Raw genomic sequence first — 15,575 nt, forward strand, 5'->3', positions numbered from 1 at the left:
CTCACTCATACTCAGACCCCGCTTTGCCTGTCAGACATTTTTTATGCTTATATTGGACTGTTTGAGTAAGCATTCCTTCTCCTCTCTCTCTCTCTCTCTCTCACAATTTTCCCCATCTTGCACAGAAAATTTAACTCTCTCTCTCACGTAATTTTTTCCATCTTGCGCAGAAACGTTCTCTCTCTCTCATACACAATTTCCTCCATCTTGCGCAGAAAATCTCTCTCTCTCTCATGCGTAATTTTCTCCATCTTGCGCACAAACGCTCTCTCTCTCTCATACGTAATTTCCTCCATCTTGCGCACAAACGCTCTCTCTCTCTCATACGTAATTTCCTCCATCTTGCGCACAAACGCTCTCTCTCTCTCTCATACGTAATTTTCTCCATCTTGCGCACAAACGCTCTCTCTCTCTCTCATACGTAATTTTCTCCATCTTGCGCACAAACGCTCTCTCTCTCTCATACGTAATTTCCTCCATCTTGCGCACAAACGCTCTCTCTCTCTCTCTCTCTCTCTCTCTCTACACACACAATTTCCTCCATCTTGCGCAAAAAAGTTCTCTCTCTCTCTCTCTCACACACAATTTCCTCCATCTTGCGCAAAAAAGTTCTCTCTCTCTCTCTCTCTTTCTCTCATACGTAATCTTCTCCATCTTGCACAAAAACGCTCTCTCTCTCTCTCTCTCTCATTCCAATAGTAGATTTTAACCCATTAATTTGGGCTAGCACATGTAGGCAGCAGGCATTCCTTGCACAACACCTGCACGCTAATGGTGACTATAGTCATACACACACTCGCTTTCAAACAAATCCCAGGATTGGTAGCGTTTAGATTAAACACAATAACATTTCTTTGCATTACCTGAGAAAAAAAAAACTAGCCCTTTAGGCAATGTATACATGATGTATAAACCAACAGATCCAGTCGCATATTAGAGAGATCAATAAACCCTTCTTCCTCCCGCAATACTCAAGTTATAACGCGTGCAGTGTGTATGTGTGTATGTATGTATATGCGCATATATATTGTAAGTCGGTATACAGTATAAATGCACATCAGCTACAAACACACTATATGGATGGAAAATAATAATAAAGAAGAAATATAGATCGGAATTATACATGTATTATCTATTATACATATAAAATACAATACTACACATCGGCAACCATTCAAAAGTCGTACGTGCCTATTTTATAAGTAGTAATGGACGCCCGCATACATAAAAAAAAACCAACACGGAGAGGGGGAGGAGGTTTAAATTTAAAGGTTTGCCGGTTTATTGAAGAAAAAATAGACAACATTGACGTCTGCTTATTCCTAAAAAATACTACGCAGAATAACACCGAGAGAGAGAGAGAGAGAGAGAGAGAGAGAGAGAGAAGCAGTAGCAATAACATCAAAGACCACCCGCCCAAGCCAAAACAGCAGAAGCAGAGAAGCAGCAGGCTAGGGGGAGGGTACGACCGGGCTAGGGGGGGAGAAGGGGAGGGGAGGGGAGATTGTTGGTGGCGGTAAAGCGCTGTCGTTCGAACACTCCCATAATAAGCAGCTGGAACAGCAAAGACCTCAGATGGTGTTCAACAATCATATTTTCTCTCTCTCTCTCTCTCTCTCTCTCTCTCTCTCTCTCTCTCTCTCTCTCGATTACCATTACGATTGGCTCCTACTCCTGCTGCCTTACCGATTATAAATAGTATATCCCCTTTCCTCCAATCACGCGGTAGTACTAGCAGGGCTCCCAAGAACAAACAAGCTTGCTTAGTCAAGTTTCAATCAAGAAGCATAATTTTCCCCATAAATGTCGGAAAAGGCACGACTAGCGAGAACTAAAATAGCGCTATAGGGGACCAAAAACCAGGAGAGTCAAGCTCAAAGCACTACTATGAAAACCTATCAATGCAAAACCACATAGGCCTATATTACGCCCAATGCAAAACCACATAGGTCTAAATTCCGCGCAAGCTGCAATGTTGTCTGCCAACGTTCATTCTTGATCGGCAGTCAAACAATGAAAGTGACAGCCACGGCTGTCTTTATTTAATAAAAGGAGCCCATAAAAAGGCCTAAATGTTGATAGTAAATACTATATTTCGGGACAAGTTTAGCGTTTTTATGGGCTCCTTTTATTAGATGGGATTCTGTTTTAACAACATATTTCAGTCATATATAGTATATATATATATATAATATATATATATATATATATATATATATATATACGTAATACACACATAAAACAACAATCAAGAACATCAATCCTCCACAAAGCAGTTTAAAACATATCAAAGCTCACTTGAATTACTACGCAAGAGAAGACACACACACACACACACACACACACACATATATATATATATATATATATATATATATATATATATATATATATAATATATATATCGTATCTCTCGCCGTATTCAACAATAAATACACCTTATTCGATCACCAAATCAAACCTGCGTCACAGATGAACGGAAAACAACAGCGTAGGTCGAAGTAATATGGGAGGCAGAGAGGAGGACGAAGACGGGAGAAGATAGAGGGGGGGGGGGGAAATCTGGGGGAGGGGGTGGAAGAGAACGAACGATGACTTCTGGAACTAGGTTACCGGTTCATCAAGGTTGTGGTAAACTGGCAACACAGCATTCACATCAAGGATATGAGAGAGAGAGAGAGAGAGAGAGAGAGAGAGAGAGAGAGAGAGAGAGAGAGAGAGAGAATCAAATTTATTAAGGAGCTAAAATACAACACAATCCAACGCGATATTTTTAATTAAAAAAAAAATCCTTAGACATTAAATTTTTCAGGCATGTAGAATGCATAATTTCAGTGCATTCGACAATATGTTAAACGATAAATGTAAACATGTGTATGTATACGATTTACAAGTACCTATAAACAAGACCAAATATTCACAGGCAAGCTATATTCTAACCACATCAAACAACGCATATCTTGTGGGTTTAACGAAGCCTCTGATACAGTGACCTCAAAAATAAAATAAATAAATAAATAAAATCTAATATTTCCCGAGCGTACATACCACTGGAAAATCACAAATTCTTGGTGATATTTATTTTTTTCCTTGCTATACTTACCTCGAACTACTTTCTGCTAAGAATTGGGAATAGCATAACTCAAGAAGGCAGACAACAAATTGGACACTTTCTTTGTGCATGGAAGAAATTACCTACCGTAGGCATAAGTAGGCCTACCAAAAATATCATAAGGTTACGAGGATACAACTGAATGAAAGATTCATCACAATAAATTAATTCTATGAATACATGTCACGGCAAAACATTGTGACTGGATCTAAACCATGAAGGAAATCTGGCGTGTGATTAAAGTAGATCGAACCCACACTCCCAACATTTATGAAGAGGAAGAGAGAGAGAGAGAGAGAGAGAGAGAGAGAGAGAGAGAGAGAGAGAGAGAGAGAGGCATGCTCTGTAGCAAGGTATTAATTTAAGCAAAGTTCAGGCTGACAGACAAATTGAACCGTACAATGAGTTGTAAATTTATTCCAAGAAATGAAACCGGTTAAACACAAAATGGAAATATAAATCGCATTACGAAAAAAAAAAAAAAAAAAAAAAAAAAGATAGACCTAAGGCACCTCACTAATACACGAACGTATGCTAATTGTCAAACGTAGCTTCCCTTTAACGGACAAATGAGATTACTTAACGGACATGAATGCCATCTCGGAGTACGCTTATCGAACCGGTAAAAGTATTTTACTTGGGACAGACGTCGCACCGGCGATATGAGGGCGAGGCTTGGCGGGACTATCGTGGGGGTTGGGGGGAGGGGGGGATGGAGATTGTGTACCACGCTCGAGGAGGAGGATGAGGAAGAGGAGGATGGAGAGGAATTCTAGCCTACGTGGCTTATGCTGCACGTAATTATCAATTGATTACCGGATTATCTGCCTAATAATTCCCCCAGCATCCCAACAATCATTTAATCGGCAAGGCTGAAAAGTTAAAACACGATGACGTCACTCAAAAACAACACGGTTATAGATAGCTTTAATAAGCGTTCCAAATTGCTGGTTACTTATCGGCCCATTTAAAAAAAAAAAGGCTTAGCACTGTTACTCAAAACGAAATTAATGCATCTCTTAAAGAAAAGTATATTTAATTTTCTCGAATCTCCCACGCTGTCACTTTCAAAATAAGAAACTGACATTTACACTCGAAATTCTCTTGCACTTCATTCCTCAAGCTATTTCAACAGAAGGTTTGGCTTATTTTTATGTTTTTTTCTGCCGAGTCATTTTGCAATGATGTGCTTTTTAAAGCACCAGCTTACATTTGCTCCCAGCAAGCCACCTACTTTCGCTTCAGTGAAAATATTCAAAACTCACTTCTCTGCCTCAGACAGTAATAATAACTTACTTCTGCCTCTGATAGCAATACTAATTCACTTTATAGTAATACTATTTCGGTCCACTATAAAACAATGCAATTCTATCACGAGCTACCAGGCCCATTACGTAATACAAGTCGTAATACAAGTCCAAGGTTATCTTCAAATGTTTCCTATGATCTTTAGGAAAAATTAGCAAACAAGTACAAAACGAGACTATATCTTAAAACGAAAAAACATTCTCTGTAAGCTTTGCAACCCCCCCCCCCCAACAAAAAAAATCGAAACTTTCCCCAGCACAAGCGGCCGTACGTACACACAAAACTGGTGACGGAGACCAGGAATTCTAGCAACTGACCCTACAACGTACGTAAAAAAAAAAAAAATAAAAATAAAATAAAACGCAATTTACAGCGGATCTGTAACGCATCATGAAAATCAGGATCAATGTAAAAAGAACTACTTGAATTACGCCGTACGATTACTACAATTAAACTTCAAGAAGGCAAGACGACCGATTAGCAATAAAAAAAGGAGGGGGGAGGGGGCGGGGGGCTACCACACAAATTAACGAATAAACAAAGTTCAGCATGTGACAGCCGTGTGACGCATTCCCTAAGCAAAGCCTTGACATCCAAAAGACAGTAGCTGGCTATGTTGAGTGGTTACGCCAAGGTACGTTGAGGTGGGGAAGGGGGGGAGGGGAAGGGAGGAAGTGACGGTGTGCTCCAGTGGGGGAGAGAAAAGATGGGGGGGAGGAGGGGGGGGGGGAGAGATGGCGTCTGTGCCAGGGGAACAGGTAAGTGGTGTCTGGGAGGGGCACAGGACTGATGTTTAAAAGACGGAGGAGACTCTGGTATGGGAGTCTGTGACCGTGTGTGCGCTGGGGGAAGGAGGAGGGAGGGAGTAACGGGATGCCGTGATGCGTCAGGTAGGAGATGGGAACGGGGGAAAGGCGTTGGGAGGGGATGGGTGGGGGGGTGGGGGGAGAGGAGGAGGAGGAGGCCTCGGGAGGAAGCATGTGAGGGGCCTAAGGTCAGGGACGACTTCACAGGGCGGTTCGCATGATTTCGCGCTCTTCTGGGGGTGGAGTAAGCCAGCATGTATTAATAAAAGAGCACAAATTAAACTCAAACCAAGATGTAATCCCCAGCATAATTAAAACACACACAAACTCAAGACTCATTAGACTTAATTCATTTTAGCATAAAAAAATACCGTGTAAAATCGTTAACTCACTTCCCTGGATGATTATAAAAAGAAAGCGACCCTTCCAGATAAATTCAAGTTAGTTAAAAAATTATATTTCTACATTGGTTCTCACAATCGTTATGGCGACACATTCATTGCTCGAGATCTGACAGACCACCCCATACTTTCCTTAGCTCGACAAATGAGTCTACACAGTCCACCACCTGTAACTTGCATTATCAGGAGTTTTACAAAGACTAAGGGAAACTAAATCAGAGGATTACTGAAACGTGCGCAAAACGATGCGATTTGCTATGGTTTTTAAATTAAGATGACGCGAGAAAAAGGACTGAGAAAAAGCGATGTCACCAGCAATGTCAAAGGCTAGACTAGATTTATCATCAGACTACTGATAACGTTTCGAGGACATCTATCTGTAGTGATGAAGTATCAGACTTACACATGCATAAACCTGTCCTCAGTCCCTAGAGAAAAAAGTCCAAGGATTTTATTATAAGTCTGTTAATCATCTTTCATCAGCAGGCTAAGAGAGCACAAATGGCACAAATGTCAAAAAAAGGACTAACCTGAGATCAAACATGTACAGAATTTATAAGGCTAGTTGTAATTCACGTCTAATCTGTAACGGATGACAGCCAAGTCTCAGTACTTTCAAGAATACTCTAAAAACAGCATTTTCCTGATAAAATTTTTCGATAATAAAGTGACGAGATGCGTTATGTGTAACAGACGGTTCTCAGAAGAGAAATTGATTATCCGATTTCTTCGGTTGCTGGTTGCAGAGAGAGAGAGAGAGAGAGAGAGAGAGAGAGAGAGAGAGAGAGAGAGAGAGAGAGGCACGGGTATATTTGAGCACATGACGTCAATCCCAACAACTGCGGGAATAACACGTTAGGGAAAGAGAGGGTCTAACACAAACCGCGTTCAAATGGTTTTTATAAAGTTATCTATGGCACTGACTCAGGATATGGTGAGCAATGGTGACAATATAATTCCACACCGTGAGGTCAAAATATGGACGCTAAAATGGAAATCGACAGGAACAAAAGACATCAAACAACAAGGTTTAAAACCACCTCGTACAATATTAAGGTTAACACCGAATCAACTTGTTCATTCACAAGTTGATTCGACCGACATAACGTATATTCCTGCCAATGGAGCCCACCAGATGTTACGAAGGTGTTGACATTTTCGTCTTCTATTTTTCCTTCTAGGATTATTCCCAATTCATAATTTCGCCACTGAGACTTTACATATTCCCCTTTTCAAAAGACTGAACTAACACGAGCCCCCTTATAATAAAAAGTTCGATTGCATGAATGGAAAATCCAGAACTGGATTAAATCTCTTTGATTTCATTCTCATTATAGCTCAGTTACCCAGTCAAACGAAATGGAATTAACTCAATAATTCCTTAGAACACGACACCAAGTTTTGCTTCCATACACTCATATTTTCTTCCGATGCCAAACTTCTCTAGCCCTCATACATTAGCATGGTGTCCATACATTACTTATTATATTTCCTAGGGTCCACATACGTTACACAAAGTATTGGCTTCTAAATTCCCGGTTTATTTTCAACACCTCGTTTCTTTAGAAACACTTGAACTTCCAAATCATCCTTGACTATAGTTGTACTGCTCCCCCATAAATACCACTGACATCTGTCTTTCTACACAAATCAGAACTCTACTACATACCTTCCCTCGTATACTAATTAATACCGTTACAAAACACTACTATACGGTACTCTAGCCTATTCGGGACTGTATATTCTGCACTAAGCTTCCCTTCAGTAGTTTTTTTTTTCCTTTTTTATTCATCGACTCATTTTGCAACCATCTAATTGCCCTCCTTTCAACACTTACAATTTCAAATAGAAAAGAGGAAAATTCTGACAGAATTTACACAAAGGAAGGAGAGAGAAAAAAAAGGAGAATCCGGAGTAAAAAAAAAAAAAAAAAAAAAAAAAAAAAAAAAAAAAAAAAAAAAAAAAAAAAAAAAAAAAAAAAAAAAAAAAAAAAAAAAAAAAAAAAAAAAAAAAAAAAAAAAAAAAAAAAAAAAAAAAAAAAACCATAATCATTATGATGCCGAGTTTAGATACAAGAAGGAAAATTCACCATTATAAAAGGAGGAAAAGAAAAGCCTTAAATGGCAACTAACATCCACAGTAGGAGTAATGATTCGTTTTTATTCTGAATAAATGCAACAGTATTTTCATGAGACAGAAAACATTTTCAAAAAATATATATATATATATTCACTATCAGCTTAAACTCTTCATATATATATGATGCCGGAAACATTTTAAATACTAAAATCTTACACACGGAGATTTCCTTGACCTTGAAATTAAACAATTACAATAAACGCTCTCGAGTTAATCGCTCCATAACAGAAAACTAAATCCGAGGCTGGATGTATATATATTTGACCATCCTACTTAACAACGCGACTTCAAGACCGCATTGAGAAACCTGAGTGTGAGACCGGGATCAGAGAGGCAACAGGGGAGTGGGGGGAGAATGGGGGTAAGGGATAGGAGGTGGGGGAGTGGGTGAAGTAGAAGTCATGGAGACGGGGCAGCCAACAGAGCGCTGGAGAGAACTGGGAGAGGAACGGGAGGGGGGAGGAAGTCGGGAGGAAAGAGAACCTGTAGCCTAAGGGTAGGTCAGGCGGCATATGAGGCAAGTGTCTGCTGACTATTATAGATAGACCCACCTATTTAAAGGAATTTCTGATCTACCGTGCATTACCCCCCCTTAAGTCAATAAAATTTCTGTAAGGGGACACGATGCTCTGGCAGATAAGATGTAGAACAATGGGGGCGACAACGGAATAACATGGGGGAACGAACTTGCCTACAAAGGAAAGTATGCAAAAACGGTGAAAAGGCATTTCGCGGTAAGTTTTGACACTTCTCAAGGACTTACACATTTACCAACGTTCGGTCATTCGTAATATATATATATATATATATATATATATATATATATATATAAATGTATTTTCCAGACGAGGGTGGCTACCAAGAAAAAAAAATACCAAAGCCAGATTATTTTTTAAATTTGTTTCAGCGACCGTAAACAATATAATCTTGTCCTTTCCACAAAATGGACCCTTCACCATGGCTGAGCTCAGATGTAACTCTGCATCAAACTTTCATTAAACTAAATGGGCTACCATGATTTTCTGATCTGCACCACATCAACATGCATTTAAAAAAAACCGTACGATATCGTGTCATGTACTGTATAAAAAAAAAAAAAAAAAAAAAAAAAAAAAAAAAAAAACTGATTTTGGGGCTGTTTTTTATTGTTGGCACGGGCTCTTGCTCCTCGAGCAGCCCGTATGATAGTTGCAAACCTCATGCTTCGCGCTATTTGGCAACTCATCAAGCAGGGTGGTGAATGAAGACGTAGTTGCGATTATCCTCACGTGAAGAGGTTAAATGCCACTTTGGGGCATTTCTGGCCACCAAGGGGTCCACAACCTTTCATTAGACTCCCCCCCCCTCCCCACACACACAAAACCCCTTTGAGTTCATTTAAAGTGTAGCTCAAACCAATTGCAGTTTCTATGGCAAGAGCGCCGCCAGCAGCTCCACGAACACGTAGTGAGAAATCTCCATAGAAGTGAGGGGACAGAAAAAAAAAACCCTTCGACACAAACGCTAAAGAAAGAAAAACCCTCATAAGTATCAAGTCGTAATCTCCCAATAATTCTACTCGATTAAAAAAGGAATATTAAATCTAATCTGGAAATACTGACTGACTGCATCTACTTGGCCTTAAAAGCTGTAGCTTTCACTTAGCCTTACATCAAAAAAAGAAAAAACAAAAACAAATACACGTTGGTCACACAACAAGTAATAAAAATTAAACGGTGAAACTTTCAGCTGGCATAAACACGCTATGGATACATTTCATTAAAACAACAAGAATAGAAGTTAACATTAAGAGAGTAGAAACACAGATAATAAATGGGTAACTAATGCATGTCAGTGCAACTTACTACAACTCTAAGTCACCAAAAAACGCTGGCACCAAGCCACTGAACTTAATACAGTAGAAACTGGTTCCAAGGTGCCGTACCTATATAGCCAACATCCTACAAAATTATAGGAAATTTAAATTATATATCCTACAAAATTATAAGAAAATTTAAATTAATATGTACGGAAGAAAGTCCGTCTTTATCACAATACATTTAACAAAGAGGATTTCACTCGAAAGCAAGTCAGTTTCACCGAACGTCATCTGTGTGTGTGTGTGTGAGAGAGAGAGAGAGAGAGAGAGAGAGAGAGAGAGAGAGAGAGAGAGAGAGAAGTACCAAGATGGAGGTGAAATGGCACTCGAAAAATTTCATGTCATTACGTCAGCAGCGACGCTCTCAGAATAACAATTTGAAGGTAACAATAGGGTCATTTCCACTAGGCCTATTTGTAATTTTTCCCCTAAAAATAATACGTTTGCATACAAAGCAACAAAAATCCTAAACTATAAAATAAACAAAACCACCGGCTCAGATAACTCCTAACAGACAGACACACACACAACTATTAAATACTTTTAACATTCGTCACATACAAAGTTTAAACGCGCACCTCAACCATTAGAGTCACAACTCGGAAACAATACGTCAACATAGCATTCAAATTTACACGATTGAAAAATAAACATGAGCCAACCCCCGTTGGATCGAGACTTCGGCAGCAGTAGCAAACGAACTCAAACCAAGATCAGACTCTAACCGGTTACAATGACCTCCCACGAGAACGATTTAGTCTCTTGAAATGGCGCCATATATATATATATATATATATATATATATATATATATATATATATATTCCAACTAGAAAGTTTGGTCCTCTTGAAATGGCGGCATTACACACACACACACACACCATATATAGATATATATATATATATATATATATATATATATATATATATATATATATATTATATATCTAGAGAGAGAGAGATTGAAGAGAGAGAGAGAGAGAACTTAATATGCTGCCTTCAAGTGCAAACGATGAACTTTTCAGCGAATTACTAGCTTAAACGCGCACAAGCGCGCGCACGCGGAGAGAGAGAGGTAGCAGCAGCAGCTGTACAGAATGAAGTGGAGGGAGGAGGAGGTCCCCCCCCCCCCCCGGGGAGGATAGGCTCCCAACCCTACAAGGTTCTTCAATGTGAACTCGAGAGCTGAAGCTACTGACTGGTTGCTTGCTGGGCAACTCAGCGCCATTACCAAGGCCACTGTCACGAGCTAGTTATGGCATACTTTCTATTACTTTAAAAGGATGTTTCTAAGATTTTGGGCATGATTTCCCGATCCCTCCCTCTCCCCAAAACTATGGAGGCCAAACGTATGACTAATGGCGCAAATCCGGGGCCCGCGTTAAAAACACACACTCATCCTGCAACGGATTGGGTGTATTTACAAAACATGTTGCAAGTACTATTGTCAGGATAACAGCATTCTTGAAAAATGGCTATACTTGGTACTTCTCGAAACTAAGATTCAAGCTTACTTCCAGTTTGTCTCCTTTTTGCAATTAAATATATTATTTAATATGACCCACCGATTTTCAACAAGGGCAAAATATTAACGTGGATGTGAACGTGAAGAAAAAAATTAGTCCTGACAAATTTATCAGTCATCAATACTTGAAATGAGCTGATGGAATACTAACCTTGGGGGGGTCGAACTGTCACAGCAGCCGTGAGATGTTAGTCGTGACAATTGTACCCCCACAACACAACCAGAAATATTTAAATGAAGGAACCTCGATAAGCGGGACACAAATGCACTTGCCAAGAGCATTTCATTTGCCGACATTACAATTTATGAATATCTACTCTACCTGCAAAGCGGAATTCGCCATCTACCAGGATTTCACAATTTACCGAAGCCAAAGCATCCAGACATACGAACGCAACGATAGGCCAAGCCAGTCCACATACCAATAGCTTGTTTCGCATATAAGCCTTAGAAATGGGTTTACGTGTGTGTGTGTGTGTGTGTGCGTGTGACGAATTCAAAATATAACATTTCAAAGGGGATGTGCAATATCAGTGTACCTTGAATTAAGATGAAGAGAGGTATCACCACAGAAGGTTGAAAATATGAGAGCAGAGCCAGTAATAACCAAAAGATATGCAAAGGCGCGCCACCACAAACACACACAAACCAGAGAGAGAGAGAGAGAGAGAGAGAGAGAGAGAGAGAGAGAGAGAGAGAGAATGTTCTGAAAAAGCTCGTAAGGTTTTTATGAAAAAAAACATACTTTATTCTAACAATTGTGACATCAATTTCCTGCCAGACGATTTCTACAATCTTATAATTCCTGCGAAAAAAAATAGCTCCTCCTGCTACAATCCCCCAAGCTCGACACATCACAAGGAACAAAGAAAAGTGAAATAATCCCGAACGCAGGTTCGCTAAAGGCCGCAACCCCGTCCCGGCCTATAACGAAGATTCTCACCTTTAAACCGTTGCACCTTAAGGTTGGAAATGTGCGCTCGGTTCGCGAGGGCGCCTGGCGCTCCTCTTCCTTCTCGGTCGTTACCCATTGCCAGCAAAATACGAAACGAGAGATTTGGATAAACTGGATAAACGCGAAGGAGGGCGCACACCGGATGACGTAGGCCTACAATTGCAAACCTACGGGGGCTCGAAAGGCTGAAAGGTAACATCGAGGAGGAGGAGGGAGGGGAGGGGGATGTGCTATACCGTCACATCCACAAGATGCATGATGCACGTGGCCTGCATGTTACAGATGATGTGACGACGTGTTACGGGGTGGGGAGGGACGGGACGGAGGGGGGTGTGGAGAGGGGGAGGCCGAGAGAAAGAGGTAGGTATGAGGAGGAGAGCTTTAGCGTTTGGTGAGACTGACGCAGCAACAAGGTCACGTCTACAAAAGCTTTACTCAAAACAAATATGTGCATACACGGTACACACTTAGCCGCGTTTAACTTTCTATTGTTAGTTTATGGCGTTTTGAGTACAAAACGAGCGAACAGAAAACAACAATCAGAATTATTATAATGTTATGGGACAATGAATTTAAATTCAAATCAGGTTATATGCATTCTTCATTCAAATCACGTATCCCATGTAACCTATAGCTATATGAAGAAAAGTACGAGAAAGAGCCATAATTATCAATGGGGAGACGCTATTTATGCAAACCCTACATGAAATTTCGAATACTTTCAGTATGTCACTTTCATAATAATGCTATTGGGACGAGTGTTCTCTCCCCCCTCCTACTCCTCTGCCTCCATCACAGCCAACACCGGCCATTTTGTCCGGCTCCACAGCCATCCCCCCTCCTATCACCAAATAAGGAATTATTTTAATGAGTAAGACATTTAATTGCGTTCGTTCTACAACCGATGATAATTGCACATTGCAATTAGAGTAATTACACAACAGCTTACGAAATGTAACCATAAAAAGCAGAAATGTAGAAAACAATTATTGCAAACCCGATCATTCATTTTATTTAATAACAGAAATCGAAAACTTCATAATAAACAGCTGTTAACGAAGCATGATGAAATGACAAAAAGGGAAACAAAATTCAAAAGCGAACCATCTTGCTCTGCATTATGAAACCGATATAAATAAATAATAATACCCGTGACACATAAGCCATAACCATGGATTCATCCGTCGAAATGAGATAAAAGCTGCAGATAAGAGCGTTATCAGCAGTCACAAACTCACTCATTCTCCCTCCCTCCCTTCCTTCCGAAACCAAACATGGCGGGGGTAAGATTTTAACGCACCATGTGATCTCGGTTGACAATCAGCCCATAATATCGGCCATTGGCGTCAATGAGCAATTAGTCTAAGCGAACGGATAAATGGCGAATAATAAAATGCATGGCAAACTGCGTGTTTAACATATAGCGTCTATATAAACCGACCTGGCCTTTCAAAATCCACTGCGATACGGAAAAGCACTCGAAGAGCTGCTGTGAGCGTGGATTTCATGACAGTAGCATTGGATTGACGAGTTTTTTTTTTTTTCTAATTCTCCATCACGAGTCGTGAGTTAAAGGCATTAGTCTGTAAAATACATTCAGCAAACGTTACAAATGCTGAATATCAAAATAACCGACTTCATAACGCAGGGGTAATAAAAAAATTCAACCAACTGCCGTATCCTATACCTTGGTAAATAGACCTCGTAGATCTGCCTAGTACTATTGACAAACGGTAGCTGTTTAAACGTTTCTATTAAAAAAAGTATATAAGGATGGTGTTAGGCCATCTGAGCCAAGATGCAAATAGAATATTAACAGCCAAACATGCATCCCCCAAAAATGTACAATAAACTTTCGATTAGGTTTGAAAATACAGAATGAAAAATAAAAAACTACGTTCATTTTCGGAGTGTTGCGACAGAGCAGATTTAAAATTATCAAGGAGTATTTATGCCAGACTATTCCATTAATTCCCTATGCATGCATGGGAGCCTATTGGTACTGTAGTGGTAGAAACGGTGCGTGTAAGATAAAACTCCAAATACGAGACTCGTTATCAATCCTGGTGTACGAGTGCGTACCCCTCAAGAGTCCACCCAAAAGGGTATAATTCAGGCCCTTTTCCCAAACCCACACACACCGCAACCTCAACCATACTATCTCTACAGCTGGACTAGTGTTCGACAATTCACAATGAATGAATTACACGAATTTTCCCGTCTTTCCCCGAACAATAAGTCTAATGCATGAAATATGAAACGAGCAGAATTTACATGACATGAAGGCATACTTCCTGTTTTATGAACCTCGACACCAGATTCACTATGAAACCGAGCTACAATATTCTCCTTTCTCGACGAAAGTTCGTGTAATCTTTCGATAGCACTTTGACACCGTTAAAAACTTGGGAATTACACACACAATTCAGACCAACTCCAATGTTTACCCTAACATTTACGGAGTGCTTAAAATAAAATAATACACTGGTACATTAATAATGCTAATGAAAAGATATAGTTATTTTCTACTCACCTCTCCATGTTCCTCACACCTGCCGTCAGGCGTGTTTTCTGGTAGAAAGTATATCCTGAGGGAGACGAGGATTTGACCGGACGCTCTGTCTTCCCACAGGAGCTGAGCTTCTGCTACGGATATGATATCTTCCTCCTGCCATATCTTGACGAAGAAGAACTCCCCAAGCGACAAGATACGCTGCTTGCCATGCAGCGTGTATTTAAAAGCTTTGTAGAACGTGTAATTTCCGTGGTGGCCGCACGGAGAGCCCACAAACTGAAAAAGAAAAAAAGACAAGAGTGGGAGGGAGGGGGTCACAACTCAAAAAAGACCAACTGCCAAATAATACTATGATCGTCAGTTTTACGAGGGGAGGAAGAGAGGGATGGGGTGGGGAGGTAGTGACAATTCCGACAGTGATTCATTGCATGTAACCGTGCACAGAGATATTTTCCCTAGATTCTAAACTGACAAAATTTGTACCAATTACGGTTAACCCTCGTTATCTCACTACAGACGTTTTACAGATATTGGATAGGCCTGATATAGGTATTGGGGGAAGAGGAATGTCTTTTTTTTTCCAAGTCACTGACGATTATTGATTAAAATAATAATAATATGGGCAAACTGCCGCTCAAAACATTTGGCCCAGATAACTGCTTCTCGAAAAATGAATTCCGGACTTATGAACTATCACTCCATTCCAAGGGTCACATTAATTCGCTCGGAAAGGGCACCCCCTTCACAAAACTGCATGGAACAACAACCTTGCAAAATAAAAGACACGTACTGTACTAGGCTAGCACTTTGGGGGAGGGGGGAGAGGAAATTCATCGGGAACAACATTGAATTATTGGTGAAATAACACGCCACAGTACATCATGCTCGTCCCAAAAGACACGAGCCAAAGCAAGAGCCTCTGCTCACACTCTCCGTTGCTACAAATAGGTAAGAACA

At 40.2% G+C, this 15,575-nt stretch overlaps 2 protein-coding genes across 6 annotated transcripts in view; one reads left to right on the forward strand and one right to left on the reverse strand.

Annotated features, from left to right (window-relative positions):
• LOC135196373 (AT-rich interactive domain-containing protein 5B-like) overlaps window positions 1-15,575 on the reverse strand; it is a 185,813-nt gene that overhangs the window by 169,838 nt on the left and 400 nt on the right. For all 5 annotated transcript variants that reach the window (XM_064223160.1, XM_064223162.1, XM_064223161.1 and 2 more), the window contains exon 2: window positions 14,637-14,894. In XM_064223160.1, the coding sequence (XP_064079230.1) occupies window positions 14,637-14,894 (258 nt within the window). The remainder of the gene's footprint in view (window positions 1-14,636; window positions 14,895-15,575) is intronic.
• The window catches only part of LOC135196375 (ectonucleoside triphosphate diphosphohydrolase 3-like), a 44,248-nt gene continuing 43,880 nt past the window's right edge, over window positions 15,208-15,575 (forward strand). The window contains exon 1 of the mRNA XM_064223164.1: window positions 15,208-15,566. The gene's annotated coding sequence lies outside the window, so the exon portion shown is untranslated. The remainder of the gene's footprint in view (window positions 15,567-15,575) is intronic.

The sequence above is a fragment of the Macrobrachium nipponense genome, chromosome 17 (assembly GCF_015104395.2).
Source record: "Macrobrachium nipponense isolate FS-2020 chromosome 17, ASM1510439v2, whole genome shotgun sequence".
NCBI classification, from domain to species: Eukaryota; Metazoa; Arthropoda; class Malacostraca; order Decapoda; family Palaemonidae; genus Macrobrachium; species Macrobrachium nipponense.